The sequence below is a fragment of the Equus asinus genome, chromosome 21 (assembly GCF_041296235.1).
Source record: "Equus asinus isolate D_3611 breed Donkey chromosome 21, EquAss-T2T_v2, whole genome shotgun sequence".
Lineage (NCBI taxonomy): Eukaryota > Metazoa > Chordata > Mammalia > Perissodactyla > Equidae > Equus > Equus asinus.
Genome location: NC_091810.1, coordinates 19,247,547 through 19,266,475, shown reverse-complemented (window position 1 = coordinate 19,266,475; position 18,929 = coordinate 19,247,547). Strand labels below are relative to the sequence as shown.

The 18,929-nt window shown below is 44.7% G+C and overlaps 1 protein-coding gene across 6 annotated transcripts in view; it reads right to left on the bottom strand.

The window, feature by feature from the left end:
• The window catches only part of SRGAP3 (SLIT-ROBO Rho GTPase activating protein 3), a 246,090-nt gene that overhangs the window by 12,410 nt on the left and 214,751 nt on the right, over window positions 1–18,929 (bottom strand). For all 6 annotated transcript variants that reach the window (XM_070492686.1, XM_070492689.1, XM_070492687.1 and 3 more), the window contains exons 18-19: window positions 17,280–17,359; window positions 1,163–1,343 (exon numbers count right to left, since the gene is read on the bottom strand). In XM_070492686.1, the coding sequence (XP_070348787.1) occupies window positions 1,163–1,343; window positions 17,280–17,359 (261 nt within the window). The remainder of the gene's footprint in view (window positions 1–1,162; window positions 1,344–17,279; window positions 17,360–18,929) is intronic.

The following is an 18,929-nucleotide window of genomic DNA, read 5'->3' as shown; positions in this document are numbered from 1 at the left end:
TGGTCAGTTTCTCCAGCGGGAGACCCTCCTCTGTGCCACCACCCCCATGCCAACTTTCTCCTTTCCCCTCGGCTAGGTTGGTCCTCTCTCCCAGGCTACTCCAGGCTAGGACAAGCTAAATGCTGGAGGGTGTGATGGAGAAATGGGGGGAGAAGCCTGCAAGCTGAGCACTGGGCACAGAGTCTCCATGTGGCTCCAAGAGAAGCAGTTTAGGGCTAAGTGAGGGAGGAAGAAGGTGCCTCCCCGCCACACCTCCCCACCCCACCCAGGGCGGGCGACAATTGTGAGGTGGCTTCAGCTTGTTGGGGGGTCCTGCCAACCTCCTCCCACTGCTCTCTCCCTTCCAGTGCCCTCTCCCTGGGGCACATCAGAGGCTTGGGGACATCAGAGGGCTGCTGACGGCCCTCCACTGTGGCATTCCTCTTGGGGTTTGCTTGGCCCTGGACTTTTCTCTGGCTTCAGACCATCCCTTCTACCATCAAAACTTATGCTTTTGGTCCCCTTCCCTTGAGGTCTAGCTAGTGGCTGCTTCCTCCATAAATCAGTGCCGTCTAAGCCTGACCAGAGCTCGAAGGGAATGTGTGTGCAGGAACCTTCAAAGGCTTTCAGAGAACGGAGGGGGTCCACTTTCTGGGCCTTCCAGTAGGCCTAGGTATTTGAGATACAGGACTTTTTTTTAATGCCTGAAATTATTTTTTTTTAAATAATACCCTATTAACTGGAAATGAGAGGATGATTGTTTCTGCCCATCCTCTGAGAAAGCCACCATGGGGGAAGAGAATAGTGGGCAGTGAAAGGGGCGGTGCGCTGGCCACTGGCTACAGGAAAGGCCCAGGAGAGTGGAGGCATATGACAAGATCCACTGGACACTGAGAATCATAATGGGTGATGAATACTCTGGAGGATGTCAGATGGGTCAGGACGGTGGGCCAAGGGCGTCAAATGCTGTCTCTGTGTACTCTGAAGGATAAGTAGCTTGCTTATTTGTTAAGTGGATCACCATTTAAGGAGAAGTAAGATATAACCCATTCTTACAGAAGGCCAACTATATCAGGGACAGCAAACTGCTGGCATACAACCCAGCATTCCCCTTCCTGTGCCCATTCTAGACATCACTAATCGATTACAGCATTCTTCACAGAACGTCCCGGCTCCCACTCACATGTCCTGTACGACTATGTACTGATGAGGGATGAGTCCATCCACACCATTGTGACGACCCTCCCACCAGTCCTCCGAGGCACGGTGGTACAGGAGCAGTGAGGCCCCCTTCTTGAAGGACAGTTCACGCGGTGACCGCCCCACGTAGTCAAACTTGGCGATGGCCTCGATCTGCTCCACTTCTGGAAGGAAAGCAAGGGAAAGAGCATCCACGAGGTCAGCAGAAGGGCAGCCCAGGAGTCCTGCCCAGATGGCCCTGACGTCTAAGGAGAAGGACAGACGGCAAGCCTGGTGGAAACAGTGTGGGCTGGGGCTCAGGACGCTGGGGTTCTAGGCTCACACTGGCTCCGGGAGGATTCTGTGACTGCAGACGGGCCATCTAACTTCTCACAATGTAAAGTGGGGCTGACATACCAGGTCCCCATTTCCACTGTCCCTCTCGTTCTCTGCTTTTTAAAACATTAAAACAATATTATAAAAAATTTCTTTTTCTTCTACACCTTGATACAAGTTCTGTTTCCATTTCTCCATGAACCTTTTCCGTCTTTGTCCACTTATACTTTTAGTGTTCTTACCTTTTGGGAGGTCAAACAGATGGTGTATGGGGACTCCCATCGTGCAAAATGTTGTAGACAAATTTTAGGGTTCCCAGAATTCTTCAAAGCTCATCGTTATGGACTGAATTCTGTCTCCCCACTCAAGTCCATGTGTTGAAGCCCCAACCCCCAATGATGCTGTCTGGAGATGAGGTGTTCTGGAAGTCACTGAGGTTAAAGGAGGTCATGGGGTGGGGCCCTAATCTGACAGGGCTGGTGTCCCTTTAAGAAGAGGAAGAGACACTAGAGATCCCTCTTCCTTTCTCTGCATGCACACAGAGGAGAGGCTAGGTGAGGACACAGTGATAAGGCAGCTGTCTACCAGCCAGGAGGAGAGGCCTCACAGAAACCAACCCTGATGGCACCCTAATCTTGGACTTCCAGCCTCCAGAACTGTGAGGAAATAAAAGTCTGTTGTGGAGGCCGCCCCGTCTGTGGGATTCTGTTATGGCAGCCTGAGCTGACTAACACACTCATCCATGGGCTTAATTTTGGGGGAGGGAGAATTCTTACTGGGGACAGAACTCAAGCATATTTCTTTGCACACTCATCAAACCAGGAGTCTTCTCTGGTCAGGGACAAGCCCTGACCGGGTTAAGCAATAAGGACATGGCTCTTGCCCTCGAGGCACTTGTACTGCCCAGCTCTGTCCCCTCGTGTCTGCACAACCTGAGGCAGGTTACATAACCTCTGTTCACCTCAGTTGCCTTTAGGAGGATTAAAAGACAATGCATGAAAGAAGACATACAGATGGCCAACAGCACATGAAAAGGCGCTCAACATCACTCATCATCAGGGAAACGCAAATCAAAACCACAATGAGCTATCACCTCACATCTGCTAGGATGGCTATTATCAAAAAGACAAGAAATAACAAGTGTTGGAGAGGATGTCGAGAAAAGAGAATTCTTGTGTTCCACTGGCAGAAATGTAACCTGATGCAGCCACTATGGACAACAGTTATGGTGGTTCCTCAAAAAATTAAAAATAGAACTACCATACGATCCAGCAATTCTGCTTCTGGATATTTATTATTATTTATTTCATTTTACAGCAAATGAAAACACTAGCTTGAAAAGATATCTGCACTCCCTGTTCATTGCAGCGTTATTTACAAGAGCCAAGATAGGGAAACAGCCTAAGTGTCCACCCATGGACAAACAGATACAGAAGATGTGGTATATATATTTATATTTATAAGTATACACACACACACACACACACACACACAGTGGAATACCATTTGCTACAATATGGATGGACCTTGAGGGTATTAAGCTAAGTGAAATAACTCAGACAGAGAAAGACAAATACCGTATGATCTCACTGATATGTGGAATCTAAAAAAAACAAAAACAAACTGAACTCATAGATAGAACAGATGGGTGGTTGCCAGAGGTGGAGGGTGGGCAAAATGGGTGAAAGGAGTCAAAAGGTATAAACTTTCACTTATAGAATAAATAAGTCCTGGGAATGTAATAGACAGCATGGTGACTATAGTTAACAATATTGTATTGCATATTTGGAAGTTGCTAAGAGAGTAGATCTTAAAAGTTCTCATCACGAGAAAAAAAAATTGTAACTATGTGTGGTGATAGATGTTAACTAAACTGATTGTGGTGATCATTTCACAATATGTACAAATATCAAATCATTATGTTATATGCCTGAAACTAATACGTTATATGTCAACTGTATCTCAATAAAAAAAGAAAGAAAGAAATATACTAGACTTCAATAGATTACAAAAGAAAGAACACACGCAAGTGCTCAGCACGGCACAGACACACCTTAGGGGTTCAGTTGATAGCAGCTTTTATGATTATGATTACAATTACTCGTGCCTCTAGCCTGTAGGGTAGCTCCAGACAAGAAATGCAAGCTGCAGAGCATTTAAGGGGTTTGCCCAAGACCAGACAACTTGTGATGTTTGTGGAGGAGACTTGGTGGAGCAGGGATTACGCCTACAATTTATTTACCCTAAAAGGTGCCCATACTAGGTAGAAAACTGATCTGATTATATATAGGTATTAATGTATTTATATTTTAAAGCAAGCAGAAAGATGTTTAACATTATAAAAATTATATATATAAAATTCTAATAGAACCAAAGAGTAACAAAAGTGACTCCTGCTCTCTGGGGCCTGCAGACACCTTCCCTATGCTGAGCATCCGTGGACTCGCCCTCTGCTCTGTTCCTTGTGGATTATCTTGTATCTGTCCATCCAGCCATCCACCTGTCCATCATGGAGTTGAGGCCAGAACATCTGGCTTTACTGCTTTTTAGCTGGGTGACCCTGGGCTAGTTCTCCTTTCTAAGCCTCAGTTTCCTCATCTGTACAGTGGGGATGATAATAATAGTACCCACCTTGTGGGCTGTTATGAGGATTCAATGAGTTATTGTACATGAAGTGCGTGCACCAGTCCTGGCACATAGTTAGCTCTCTAGGAGAATTCGTTGCCGTTGTTACCAGAGCTGATGCACTGCTAAGGGCATGGGCAGCATGGAAGATCAAAGAGCAGAGGCAGGAAACTCCTTGGTTCATCTCCCCCCCTGATCCCCAGCACGCACATGCACTAGGGCTCCCTCTGTAAGCACCCGGCTCAAGAAGACTGTGCTGGTGCCCCCGGGAGATGCAGTGGCCTTTGGATGTTTCCAGCCCTCATGGCTGGGCCAGCCTTCTGTCGGGAGTGGGCCTCGGGCAGTCAAGTCAGCTTTCCCCAGCTGGCTCCCGGACAGATGTCTTTACATGCTATTCCGGCACGGTTGATACAAAATGACAGCATAGCTAAATGGGTCAAATTAATTCAGATCTTGACTCAGAGTCACCTTCTCATGCCGAGCTCTCCGTCCTTCTCTCTGTTGCATCTTTGAATCTCACACCAGCTCTGTGTAGCGCTGCCTGGTAACCTGTCTGCCTGCCTGGCTACAGAGACAGAAAGGCCAGAGGGTCTGCAGGACCAGGAGTGGAACCCAGAGGGCTGCATGCTCTCGGGGTCTCGTGGCGGGGGCTTCCTTTGAGCCCAATTCCCCCCACTGATAAAGGAGCTGACCCGAGCAGAGGTTTGCTCATGCAGGAAGCACGGAGGGAGTGCCTCAGGTTTCTAACTTCTGCCTGTCCCATCTCCACAGCCTCCAGCAGTCACTGGTGATAGTCTGGAGTTGGGGGGTGGGGGAGGAGGAGGAGTGGAAAATGTAAAGGGAAGAAAAGAAGAAAACACGACAAGCAGAGCTGAGCCGCAAGCTGAGAGCGCACGTGTGCTTGCAGAGGTCATTATATAAGTGTGTGTGGTAGAAACAGTGATGATAGCCACCATTTATTAGGAAGTCTGTTATTTGAGTTTATCATACCTAAAATAGGATACGTGATTCTCCCCCTTATCACTCTCCCACACATCCTTCCCAAGCTTACTTAATTCCCTCATCTTCCCCATCTGTTTGCCTGCTCACTCAGGCCAAAGCCCTGCCCTTGAGCATCGCACATCTAATCCATCTGCAACTCCTTGGAACCGTCTCCTGAATCTGACCAGTCATCACCTCCCCTGCCACGGCCCTGGTCCAGGCCACCGCTGTCCGTCTACCTGTCCTCTCCTGTCATTCTTGCTTGGTAGAGCCACTTCTCCCCACGGCAGCTAGAGGGGTCTTTTAACAGAAATCAGACCATGAAACTCTCTTGTTCAAGTCCCTCTGAAGGCTTCCCATTGTGCTTGGAACAAAGCCCAGATGTCTTACCCTGGCTTCTGAGGCCAGTTGTAGAGCTGGGGAAGGATTGGAGGGGAGAGGCTGGAGGCAACAGCACTTCAGAGGCTGTTACAACAGTCCGGGGCTTGACACAGACATGAAAAGATATGTTGGAGGTTTGCTTTTATTTCAGAATCTGAAGGCTGGACATTTTACAAATCCCACGCTCATTATCCTTCTCTACCCATCACCTGATAGGAAGCTCAATGCCCCTCTCTAATGATGCCACACTAGAGAAGAGTTTTGAGGTCATGAACTCTGCCTGTATGGAAGAGCAGGTGGCTCCATTCCTCTTAATACCACCTCACTGTCCCCCCACCCCATCCCACCCCACACTGTCTCTGAAGAGAGAATACTAACCTCATTAGGCTGGTTTATTAGAGGCCATGGTCACCATGTTAAAGGTTGGGAACATGGATGAGCCCTCTCTTCTCTCATCTTCCCTGCGACTAAAGTAACCATATAACCTAGGGCCTGTCATAGGATCCCTTTCTTCTCCTCCTCTCACTCATGACCTTGGGTTCTTTCATTGCCTTGGGCTGCGGCAGCAGCTAGTATTAAGATTTAGATTTTGTTTGACAAGAAAGGAGAGAGATCAATCTAGCATGACCATGTGAGGAGATCTGCTGACCCACTCCCCACTGAAACTTGTGAAAAATACATAAAATAAGCAAACAAACGAAGAAACAACCATTGAGAGCTTCTGGAAATGGTCCTAAGGGCAAATAGCAAATGAAGAAACATCTATTCAAGAAAATCCATGAAAATTCAGTAAAAAAGGTGAGAGTCTGTGGAATCTGAACCCATGTGCTCTCTCCTCCACCAGCCCCCTGAACTCAGGGCAGCAGAGACTCCATCAGAATGCTGCAGCCCAAAACACAGGGCGTCCTCTCCTGGCCAGCACCCCTGTTTCTAGCTGAAGGGCTTTCTTCCTAAGAGGAGCATGAGATCGCTCTTTCTCATCCTTCCCCAAGCTCTCTATTGCTGGGGCTAAGTCCCAGGGGAGCGCAGTAGAGAGGTGAAGGCTCCCTTCTGCCACCCAACCTTCACTCATGAAATGGAAGTTCTACCCTGAGCACAGCACCATAGAGAATATTGGGACCTGGATCTCCCTTGCCCCAGCTCATAACATGATGTTTCCATGGGAGGAGAGGCAAGCTGAGAGGACTTTAGGCTGCTGCCTGCCCCTCCACAAAGCACTCAACTCCTAGAATGTCCCTCAGAAGCTTACCATTGTCTTCACCCCAAACTCCAGAGCACTACCTCAGAGATTTTGCCTCGGGGGAGAAGGAGGCTGCAAAACAGTTGCCAATCTCTTCGAAAGGAATTGACTTCACTTGCAACATAGCTTGGAGAAGTTCAAGCCCAACAGCGCTCTCAAGAAGAGTGAAGGTTGTGGTAAAAGGCAGCTGGGGGGCAGGTTCGTGGATTTAATAAAGATACAGCCTAAACCGTAGACCAGCTAGTTTGCAGGAGATAACCAGGGAATAAGACAGCTGAGAGGAGTCCTCCAGGGATCAGAACCTCAGAAACTATTCCTCAGAAAACTCCCCAAATTTATTGAAAAACAATGACCTACATGTCCAGGAAGCTCAATGAACTCCAAGTAGGATATGCAACAAGATCCACAAACAGACACATGATAATAATGCTGAAAGAGACAAGGAGAAAATCTTGGAAGTATCAAGAGAAAAACAATTCATCACTTACAAGGGAACCAAATAAGATTAACAGCTGACTTCTCAGTAGAAACAGTGGAGGCCAGAAGGCAGTGGGATATCATGTTCAGAGTGCTCAGAGAAAATAATTGTCAACTAAGAATCTTACACTTCGAAAAGCTATTTTTCAAAAATGAGGCAAACTAAGGATATTCTCAGATTAAAAAAACACACAAAATTTGTCACTAGCAAATCTACCTTACAAGAAACACTAAAGAAAGGTTTTTCAGGCTGAAAGCAAGTGACCCCTTACAGTAATTTTGAATCCACAAGAAAAAACAAAGAACCCCAATAAAGGTAATTCTGCAATCAAAAAAGAGTATAAATGCATATTTTTTCTCTTTTCTTCTCTTAACTGATTTTGAAAGCAAGTGCATAAAATATGTATATAATATTGTAGGGCCAATGACATATAGAAATGTAATATATTTGCCAATAACAGCACAAAGGAGATGAGAACAAAGCTGTATTGGGCTAAGGAAATGACTACAGATGGTAAAGAAATCATTATAATAATGTACTGTCAGGTTTATAATATTAGCAGATATAATATGTATAATAATACCACAAGAACATAGAAAGGAGAATAGAACCATATTGAGTAATATTTTCATATATCACTGGAATTAAGCTAGTACAAATTTGAAGCTCATCCTAAGAAGTTAAGATGTATATAGTAAACTCTAGAGCAACCACCAAAATATAACTCAAAAATGTAGCGGAAAAAAATCATTGAATAAATTAAAACGCTACATTAGAAAACATTCACTTAATGCAAAAGAAAGCAGTAAAGAAAGACTGGAGGAACAAAAAAGACATGAGATGCATAGAAAACAAAAAAGTAAAATGGCAGACATAAATCCAACTATATCAACAGTAACATTAAATGTGAATGGATTAGATAATCCAATTAAGATGCAGAGACTGTCAGACTGGATAAAATAACATGATCCAACTATATGTTGTCTATAAGAGACACACTTTAGATTCAAATACAAATAGGATGAAAGTAAAAGGATGGAAAAAATATATTATGCAAACTACAGCCAGAGGAAAGCTGGAGTGGCTATACTAATATCAGACAACATAGACTTTAAAACAAAAATATTTTTACTAGAAATAAAAGGAACATTTTATAACGATAAAAAGTTCAATCCATTAGGAAGATATAACAATAATAAACATAACAAATCTAGCAATGGAGCAGCAAAATACATGAAGCAAAAACTGACAGAAATGAAGGGAGAAACAGAAAATTCAAAAATAACAGTTGGAGACCTCATTACTCCACTTTCAAAAATGAGTAGAACAGCTAGACAGAAGATTAACAATTAAATACAACACTTAACACTGTACCAACTGCTGACAGACCCATAGAGCGCTCCACTCAAAAAGAAAATGGACATTCTTTTCAAGTGCATATGGAACATTCTCCAGGACATGCCATATGCTGAGCCATAAAATAAACCTCAATAATTCAAAAGGATATAAATAATACAAAGGATGTTCTCCGATCACAGTAGAATGAAATTATTGATTTGCTATTCAGCAACAGAGTCAGGCCAGAACCAAAGTCTCCTCGCTGTTGTTACTAGTTCCCGATCTTTTAACTTCTATATTCATTAGTAATTTCTCTATATAGAAATCACTAGTAGGAAAAAACTTGGGAAACTCACAAATATGAGGAAATTAAACAACACACTCCTAAATAACCAATGGTCAAAGAAAAAATCAAAAGAGAAATCAGAAAATACTTTGAGATGAATGAAAATGAAGACACATAGACCAAAATGGATGAGATGCAGTGAAAAGAGAGCTTAGAGAGACATTTATAGCTATAAATGCTTGCATTAAAAAAAGAACTCAAATCAATAACCTAAACTTCCACTGTAAGACACTGGAAAAAGAGCAAACTAAACCCAAAGAAAAGAAGGAAATAATACAGATTAGAGTATAAAATTAATGAATAGAGAATAGAAAAATGATAGAGAAAATAAATGAAACCAAAAGCTGATTCTTTGAAAAGATTGAAAAAATTTACAAGCCTTTAGCTACATTGACCAAGAAAAAAAGAGAAGACTCAAATTATAGAATCAAAAATGAAAAAGGAACATTACTATCAACTTTACAGAAATAAAAATAATTATAAATCAATACTATGAGCATCTGTATGTCAGTAAATTGAATAACCTAGATGAAATGGACAAATCCCTACAAACATACAAATTTCTCAAACTAACTCAACAGGAAATAGGAAATTTGAATAGACCTATAACAAGTGAAGAGACTGAATCAGTAATCAAAAAACTACACACCCACAAAGAAATGCCTAGACCCAGATGGCTTCACTGCTGAATTCCACCAAACACCTCAAGAAGAATTAATAACAATTCTTCACAAACTTTTCCACAAAATAAAAGAGGAGGAAACACTTATCTCATTTTATAAGGTCAGTATTACCCTGATACCAAAGTCAGACAAAGTCATCACAAGAAAGAAAACTATAGACCAATAGCTCATGAACATGGATGGAAAAATCCTCAACAAAACACTAGCAAACTGAATCCAGTAACATATAAAAAGAATTATGCTCCATTCTCAAGTGGAATTTATCCAAGGAATGCAACAGCCTCGTTAACAATAAAGTGGCCACTGTTCTCGTTTTCTGTTGTTCTTTATTTCTTACAGGGTGGGGTGGCCATGATTTGGGCAGAATTGGGCATACATTACTGACTGTAATACCATTTTAACACCATAAAAACTTCACCTAACACATACAACATGGTTGAATCTCTAAACATTATGCCAAGTGAAAGAAGACAGAGCCAGAAGCCTCTATTCTGTACAACCATTTATATGAAGTTCTAGAACAGGCAAAATTAATCTATGGTGGAAAAAACAAACCAGATCAGTGGTGGTTTCTTGGGCTTTGGGGGCAAGGACTGACTGGGACAGGGTATGAAGGAATGCAAAATTGGTTTAACATCCCCCAAAAAATCAATTAATGTAATATATCAATCCATAGAATAAAATAACAAAAACCACATGATCATCTCAATAGATGAAGAAGAAACATTTGACAAAATCCAGCATGATAAAAGCACTCAGCAAACTAGGAATAGAAGGGAACTTTCTCAATCTGACACATGGCATCTATGAAAAACCCACAGCTAACATCATACTTAATGGTAAAATACTGGATGCTCTCCCCCTAAGGTCAGGAGCTAGACAAAGATGTCCATTCTCATCACTTCTAATTAACATTGTATTTGAGGGTCTAGCCACGGCAATTAGGCAAGGAAAAGAAATAAAAAGTATCCAGATTGGAAAGAAAGAACTAAAACTATGTCTATCCACAGATGCTATGATCTTGCACATTGAAACATCTTTTCATGTGCTTTTTGGTCATTTGTACATCTTCCTCGGAGAAATGTTTCTTCAGATCCTTTGCTCATTTTAAAGTTTTGTTACTTGTCTTTTTATTATTGAGTTGTAAGAGCTCTTTACATATTCTAGATATAAGTTCTTTATCAGATATATGATTTGCAGACATATTCTGTGGTTGTCTTTTCATTTTCTTGGTGGTGTCCTTTGAAGCACCTAAGTTTTTAATTTTGATGAAGTCCAATTCATCTATTTTTTCTTTTATTGTTCATGCTTTTGGTGTTATATCTAAGAATCCTTTACCAAATCCAAGTTCATGAAGATTTATCCTGTTTTCTTCTGAGAGTTTTATAGTTTTAGGTCCTACGTTTTATGTAATCCATTTAATCCATTTTGAGTTAATTTTTGTATATAGTGCGAGGTAAAGGTCCAACTTCATTCTTTGTGTGTGGCTATTCAGTTGTACCAGCAACATTAACTGAAAAGATATTCTTTCCCCATTGGATGGTCTTGGCCCGCTTGTAAAAGATCAGTTGACCATAGACGTGTGGGTTTATTTCTGGACTCTCAATTCTATTCCATTGATCTATATGTCTGTCCTCATGCAAGTACTACATTGTTTGATTACTGTGGCTTTGTAGTAAGTTTTTCAGCGCATGTAATTCTACTTCAAAAATAGAACCATAAACAACATTGTCCCCTCATTAATGATTTGTATGCTGACGTGTTTGGGGGTGATGCACACTGATGATGGCAACTTACTTTGAAATGTGTTAAAAATAAGATGGATTGATAGATGGATAGATAGATACATGATAAAGAAAACAACAAAATGTTAACAACTGCAGAAACTAGGTGGTAGGTTGATGGGTGTTCACTGTATACTTTCTTTCAACTTTTCTGTGTGTTTGAAATTTTTTATTAAAGAAATATTGGGAACTTCAAATAAACAAAAATCTTACCCTGGTTTCTAGTAGCTGTCTAGAACAATCTGATGAAAACTATAGACCTCTTCTCAGAGGCACACATTCCAATAGATATAAAATTTTGCCCATAATGGCCCTCCTAATGCCCATTTATGGACCTCTGATATGTCCAAAGAGTGAACTGCTTACTGGCTTTCTAGATGAAGATGATGGGGAGGAAGAAAGGAAAATTTGGAGAATTTGGGGAAAACACCAGTGAGAGAATGATGGTGTAATTATAATTGAAAATTGACATATTATAACTATATGAACATGTTTCTGTAACTAATTTTAGTCATTTCTTTATCCGTCAGTCTTGTTCCTTATCTAGCATCCAATTAATAAAGTTGCTATTGACAAGCTGCCTTAATGTTTTCATTAGGTTTATTTCTGACAATCAAGGTTTCTCAGTCTAACCAAGGTTTCTTTATAAATCTTGGAGACCAAAAGGGCTAGCACAAGCAGATTTTCCAGACTTACACCCACAATGTGCTAACTGACTCAAGACAGGGCAGCAGGCATCAGTTAGGAACAGAATCTGTTGAGACAAGAAAGGCAGTAGGTGCCCAAACAACCATCTCGTTCCTCCAATGTGGTCACTCATGGGATGACCCATCTGTTACAAGGACACAGACTCATGGTTTTATGGCTGATTTGACCTTTGAAGTCTGGATTCCATTCATACAGGGTGTTCTCAAGAGAAACAAAGATATTGATGATCCCCCAAATGAAATGTCTTTAAAAAGCGGGTAAAGAGTTCGGTCAAGATGACAGCATAGGCAGACTCTGAACTCACTTCCTCCCACAGACACAACAAATTTACAACTACTCTTGGAACAATTACCCCTGAGAGAGAACTGAAAACTGGATAAAAAGAAGCCCTGCAACAAGAGACAGTCCTGACTGAAGTAGAAGAGGCAGAAATTCCTTTCTGGAGAGAATAAAAAGCCACCTCCTAGCCATGGTGCTTCCTGGCCAGCCAGGAGCAATCCTAAAGTTGGCAGCATTCCCTGGAGGAGTGGGGGACCTGAGCCAGGGAGCAGTACCACAATAAGCAGCCTTTGGATTCAGCACAACGGAGATGGGTGTCATAATATCTGGCTTGGCTGGCTATTAACTACAATGGGGAATACACCCAGAAAAGCTATCAGACATAAGGGGAAAAAAGCTGGCTCTTAAAGGGCCCATGCACAAATTCACCGATTTCAGAAAGCAACCTAAAATCACCAGAAAGAAAGGTACAAAGTCCTTTGGTGAAAAGAGTCTCACCTGATAGGCTCTGGGTGCATCCTGATGAGAGGTGAGACCTCTCCAGGGACTAAGACATTGGCAGCAGCCATTATTGTGACCTAGTATGGGCATGCCGACACAGATGCTGGAGGATGCCATTGGAGTTCTTTCCCTGGCCTGTTAGCCCAGGGATCTGCCACACCCACTAGAGCACTGATTTAATCCAGCTCAGTCAGGGCAGGCAGCCCACCCCAGGGACTTGCCCCACCCAGCAGCAAGCCCTTAGGCAATTTGTGGGCCTGCATAGGCAGGGTGCCTGCAACCTCTGCAGGTGGGCAAGTGGGTCAACCTCTGTGGGACAGGGAATGCACAAGGAGCAGATGGAGTGTTGGGGGGGGGGGCTCTGCAGTGTAGGAAAAAACCTACAGCCAAGAATACTCTACCGTTCAAGGTTATCATTCAGAATGGAAGAAGAGAGAAAGAGTTCCCCAGACAAGCAAAAACTAAAGGGGTTTATCACTAAGAAAACAGCCCTATGAGAAATGCTAAAGGTACTCATTTAAGTGGGAAAGAGAAGACCACAAATAGGAATAAGAAAATTATCAAAAAAAAGCAATAAAATCACTGGTAAAGGCAAAGGCAAATATACAGTAAAGGTAGCAGATCAACCACCTATGAAGATAATACGAAGGTCAAAAAAAAAAGTACTAAAATTATCTATTTCCAGGATAAGAGGGTAACGGATACACACACACACACACACACACACACACACAAAGAGGTTAGCTATGACATCAAAAACATAAAACATGGGAGGAGGGGAGTAGAAGAATAGAGCTTTTAGCAAGAGGTCAAACTAAAAAGGCCATCAACTTCATATAGATTGCCATATATGTAGGTTATAATATATGAACCTCATGGTAATCACAAACCAGAAACCTATAATAAACACACAAAAAATTAAGAGAAAGGAACCCAAACATAATACTAAAGAAAGCCACGAAACCGCAAGGGAAGAGAGCAAGAGGAGAAGAACAGAGAAGAACTACAAAAACAGAATGGCAATAAGTACATACTTATCAACAGCTACTTTAAACGTCAATGGACTAACTGCTCCAATCAAAAGGCATAGGGTGGCCGACTGGATGAAAAAACAAGACCTATATTTATGCTGCATACAATGGACACACTTCAGACGTAAAGACATTCATAAACTGCAACCTAGGTGCCCATCAACGGACGAATATCAAGGGATAAAGAAGATGTGGTTTATATACACGATGGAATACCACTCAGCCATAAGAAAGGATGAAATCCGGCCACTTGTGACAACATGGATCGACCTTGAGGGTATTATGCTAAGTGAAATAAGTCAAAGGGAGAAAGTCAAATACCATATGATCTCATCCATAAACAGAAAGTAAAAACAACAACAACCAACCACAGAGAGACAGATTGGATCAGTGGTTACCAGAAGGCAAGGGGAAGGGAGGAGGATGAAAGATGTGATTAGGCACATGTGTGTGGTGATGGATTGTAATCAGTCTTTGGGTGGTGAACATGATGTAATCTACACAGAAATCAAAATACAATGATGTACACCTGAAATTTATATAATGTTATAAACCAATGTTACCACAACAAAAAAAATTTAGCAGCCAAGTAATAAATTCTCAAAGCCATTTCTATGAACAATATTAAAAAAAAAGAAAGAAAGAAAGTAGGTAAAGAAAACAGGGGGTTTAGGCTGCCAGTGACCAGTTAGGTCAATAAAAATCTCTGGACTCAGTTTCTCAGGATTAAGAAGGATTTACACCATATACAGAGTCAGTCAACGTTTCCTCTCCACTTTAATGTCCCAGGCACTGTGCTAAGCTCTTTCATGTGTCACCTCATTTTTAACCAAGGCCATAATTCTCTTGGTGTGGTCACTCCCATTTTACAATAAGGAAACTGAGGCCAGCAGTTACGTGGCTTGCCACAGATCTCACAGCCATAAAGGTCTCTCTGTGTGTTTCAAGTCCAGGTCTACTTGCTCAGAGGCCAGTGTCCCCTCGACTGTTCCTGCAGCTCAAGATTTCTGTGACTGTTTACGCTGGGGTCGGCATGAATGCAAACATTTAGGAAATGCAATTCTTCCTCCAGAGATTGCCCCTGATTCAGCACCTCCACCAACACCCAGGAGACAGTGAGAACCTTCAGGCAGCATGAAACTGGCTCTCCCGGGGCGGCTGGTGCCCTTGCAGGATGATTCTTCCTGCCCCTGTCATTCTCAGGAAGCAGCCACCGGACAAAGAACAACAGGAGCAGGGAGCTCTGGGGAAGTGGACGCGAGCTCTGCCTTAGCCCATTCCAGGGACACATGAGCCTCCGCTCCGCGAGGGGCGAGGCAGCAGTTTCTGGGGGATTCTTCTTGCTGTGGGGTGAAGCCTGTTAGGTGTGCCCTGTTTGCTGGTGTCTTGCCTCTTCACTGACCCAGCAAGACCCACTCTCCCTGCAGCCCCCAGTCCTGATGCCCAGAGCAGCCTTCCGCCCACCGGGCTGAGGAGCTCGGGGGGGCAACTCAGCAGGCGACTGACAGCAGCCCCAGTGCCAGCCCCCAGGAAGGTGGGAGCGCAGGTCAACGGGCAGAGCTGCAAGGTGCTCAGAGGGCACCTGACCTGCCCTCCTGCAGGCACGTCCGCCTTCACCCGCAGCCCCGACAGGCCTCAATTCTGAACAACCAATCTATCTCATTGGACAAGAAGCATTTTCTCCCAGTGGAAGAAGACAGACTGAGAGCAGGGTCTGGAACAAGGGGAGCCACACACACACACAGAGATCCAGAAATAAAGCAAGCAACAGATGGAGAGAACATGAAGGGGGAAGGGGTGTTAACAGTGATAGAAAGGGAGGGAGCACGGGAGGGGAAGAAGAGGGAAAGAAGGAAAGAAAAAAGCCAACCACCACAAACAACAGAAGATGGCAGCCCTCCCGTCTCCAAACACAGGCTCTGCAGGACACCTCCCTCAGCTCAGGGTGACTCCAGCCTCTCAGGATTCTGGCAGAGCTGAACATTATACCCAGATTTGCTTTTCTGCACCTGCGACCCAGGCCTGACCCATAGGCTTCCTCTCGGGCCACAGTGATTGGCTCACGCCTGGGGGCGTGACCCCAAGGCTGTCCAGTGAGAGCCCATCCCAGGACCCTTCTTGGAACCATTATGAAAAGGAAGCTCTTTCCCACTGGGACTTTGGGGAAAAGGATAACGAAAGCCTGGAACTGCCAGGGCCCACCACACAGGGAGAGCCTACTTGACAAGGAAGCCAGCCCAGAGGGAAGCAGAACAGGAAGATGCAGACAAACGCCTGACAAAATCAGCGGCTCCTGGATCCAGCTCCTGGTCTGATTCCCCTTGACGCTTAAGTCAGTTCAGGCTGGGGGTTCTGTCATTAGCAACTGAAACAGGCCTCCCAGAATGTGAAAACCCACCAGTCTGTCTTGCCTCTTTCACTAGCTCCCAGAAATACATACCCAGACGGGGCCTGGGACTTTCCACAGAGAAACACAAAGGCCGATAGGAGAACTGCTAAATACTGATTTTGAGACAGTAAAACGATCACAGGGAGAATGGAGGGCTTTGCTCGATCTACACAGGGCTGCACAGGACTTTCACAGGCCCTGGGCACTTTTGCTTGCATGGGTCTCTTCCTCTATTTTTTAAAAAAAGTTAAAAGTTAGATTTTACAACTGCATTGGTATAAAGATGAGTATAATCCAGGCTCGATCATATTCATTTTTTTCTTCTTATTTTAAAAGAAATTAAAACATTTTCATGGGCACTAAAAGCATCGTGGGCTCTGGGCAGTGTGCCTACTCTGCCTAATTGGCACTCTGGCCTCAAGCCCACATCATCCAGACTGCTTGTCCACACAGTCCGGGCTCCCCAGAGACCAGCCTGATTCTCTTCTCCTTGTCTAGAAGCGGGGGAAGGCCCAGTGAGTTCCTCAGAGCCCAGGCTGGCCTGCCTCTGCATCCCTCTATCTCCACACACTTCCCTGGGTCATCACTGTTTGGCTTTAGCTTCAGGGCGCCCACTGCATGGGGACACACCTGTAATCCGGCATTATGACTCTGCATCATGGGGAGCTGCTCCCAATGTGACAGGGGACGAGGCTGGGAGCTTGTCGATGACCCATGTCTCGTCCATCGACGGGCTCCAACTCCCAGCACAGGGTGGGCAGAGAACAGACCCCCTGCGGGGCAAAGCATGCTTCCTACCCAGGAAAGTCTCTTAAGACTTAAGACTCGCACTCGGGCCAGGCAGGACACAGAAAGGGACGAGGCAGGCCGAGCAGGAACGTGGTGAACTGGAGGGCACCTGCCCCTGAGGTCTTCCTGGGTCCCCATCTATTCTGGAGGACGATGCTGACTTGCAAAGCTGGAGGGGTTGGGCAGGCCTGAGTCAGCATGAGAGGCCCCCGGGGGAGTGCCCCTCACTCACCTTCATCACTGGTGTGAGGCTCGGTGCCATTGTCGTGGTCAACTTCATCGATGGTCCCTGGCTCGCTGTGTGGGCTGTCACTGCAAGGAAACACGGGAAGGGGACTCGCTGGCGGGCTTTGTACCCTCACGCTGTCCTCAGCCTCCACAGGCGCCAGCCCAGCCTGCCTCTGGGCCTTGACCCAAATCAGACACAGGCCCCCTTCATCCCGTCTTTTCCATCTGACCACCCACGAACCTTGCTAATAGAAAACCACTCCCAGCCTCCTTTTCTGGAAGCTTCCCTGAATAACCTCCCCCACCTGCCGCCAGCCTTGGAAGTTGCTGAGCTCTCTTCTTGGTAAAGGTTGTTGATGCCTTGGTGTTGTGTAAGATCCAGAGGGCAGTGTCAAACCCTGGCATTTATCCTCGGAAGGACCACAAGCCAGAAGAGAAAGGAATTGTGGAAGTACCGTGAGTCATCCAGCTAGCCTGGCTCCGTGTCTCACAGCGGAGACAACACGCCAGCGCGGTGGCATGAAGCTCACAAGCAGCAGGGTCCCTCAGGGCTGCCCCATGATGCTGCATGCAAAGCCCAGATCGGTCCAGGCGCTGCGAGCAGGCCGGCAACCAGGATGGGCAGGGCGGTAGACTGCATCCAGGCCCGTCAAATTTAGGCATTAGTGCCCTGGGAGAATTTCACCAGCTGCTACCGCCTCACTAGATTCTAAGCTTCCTGAGGCCGGGATTCATTCACATAGTCAGTCAGCTTTTTTACTGAGCCATTGATTGAGTCCTAATACACGCCAGGCACTGTGCTAGGTAGGAGGGACACACAGATGGGTAAGGTGGACCCGGGCCCTGCCTTCATGGGCCAGGAAATAAAACTGGTGCCAGCTGAAACGTGTTATGTAGGAACAAATGAGCAGAGGGGACCTGCAGAGGTGGTCAGGATGGCTTCTGGGAGGAGGTCACATTTACATTGCCATTTAAAGGAATAGGGACTTTATCACGACAAATTCTCCGTTGCCTCCTGGATAAGGTCCAGACTGTGCATGATCGGTTGTTTAAGACCTTTCATAACCTGCCTCCTGCTGGCCTGTGGAGGCTCCTCCCTTACCATTCCCTCGTCACTGTGGCCACATGGAATCACTTTTCATTCTATTTCATGCTCCAGGTCTAGAACATTCTTTTGCCCACTCCTCACCCAGCAGACTCCAGTTCACCCTGCAGGTCTCAGCTAAGTCTTTACTTACTCCGGGAAGCCTTTTCTGACTTCCCACCAGTGGCTCAGGGGGCCCCACTTCTGGAACTGTTTCCTCTTCCACCAGAGCCCCCTGCCGCGGGGGTTAATCCTGCTTGGGTTATGGCCCTGCCCCCTGGCCCTGGGCCTGGCCCAGGACAGATGCTCAGTAACCATTTGCTGAACGAATGAAAGTTGTCCACTGTGATGAGACCCTCAGCCAAATCCCCCTTTTTGGCTTTGAAAATGCCTCCCAAATCACCACGTAATTAATAATTTTCCTTTCTCATGGGACACAAATGGGATTAAGAAAAGTGTGGTTATTGTATACTGTTCTTTGAGAAGTACACTAAGATCTGCACGTCCCTTCCCAGAACGCTAATTATATACCTATACCGCAGCAAGAAAAGAAAACCAGTAATGGTTGCA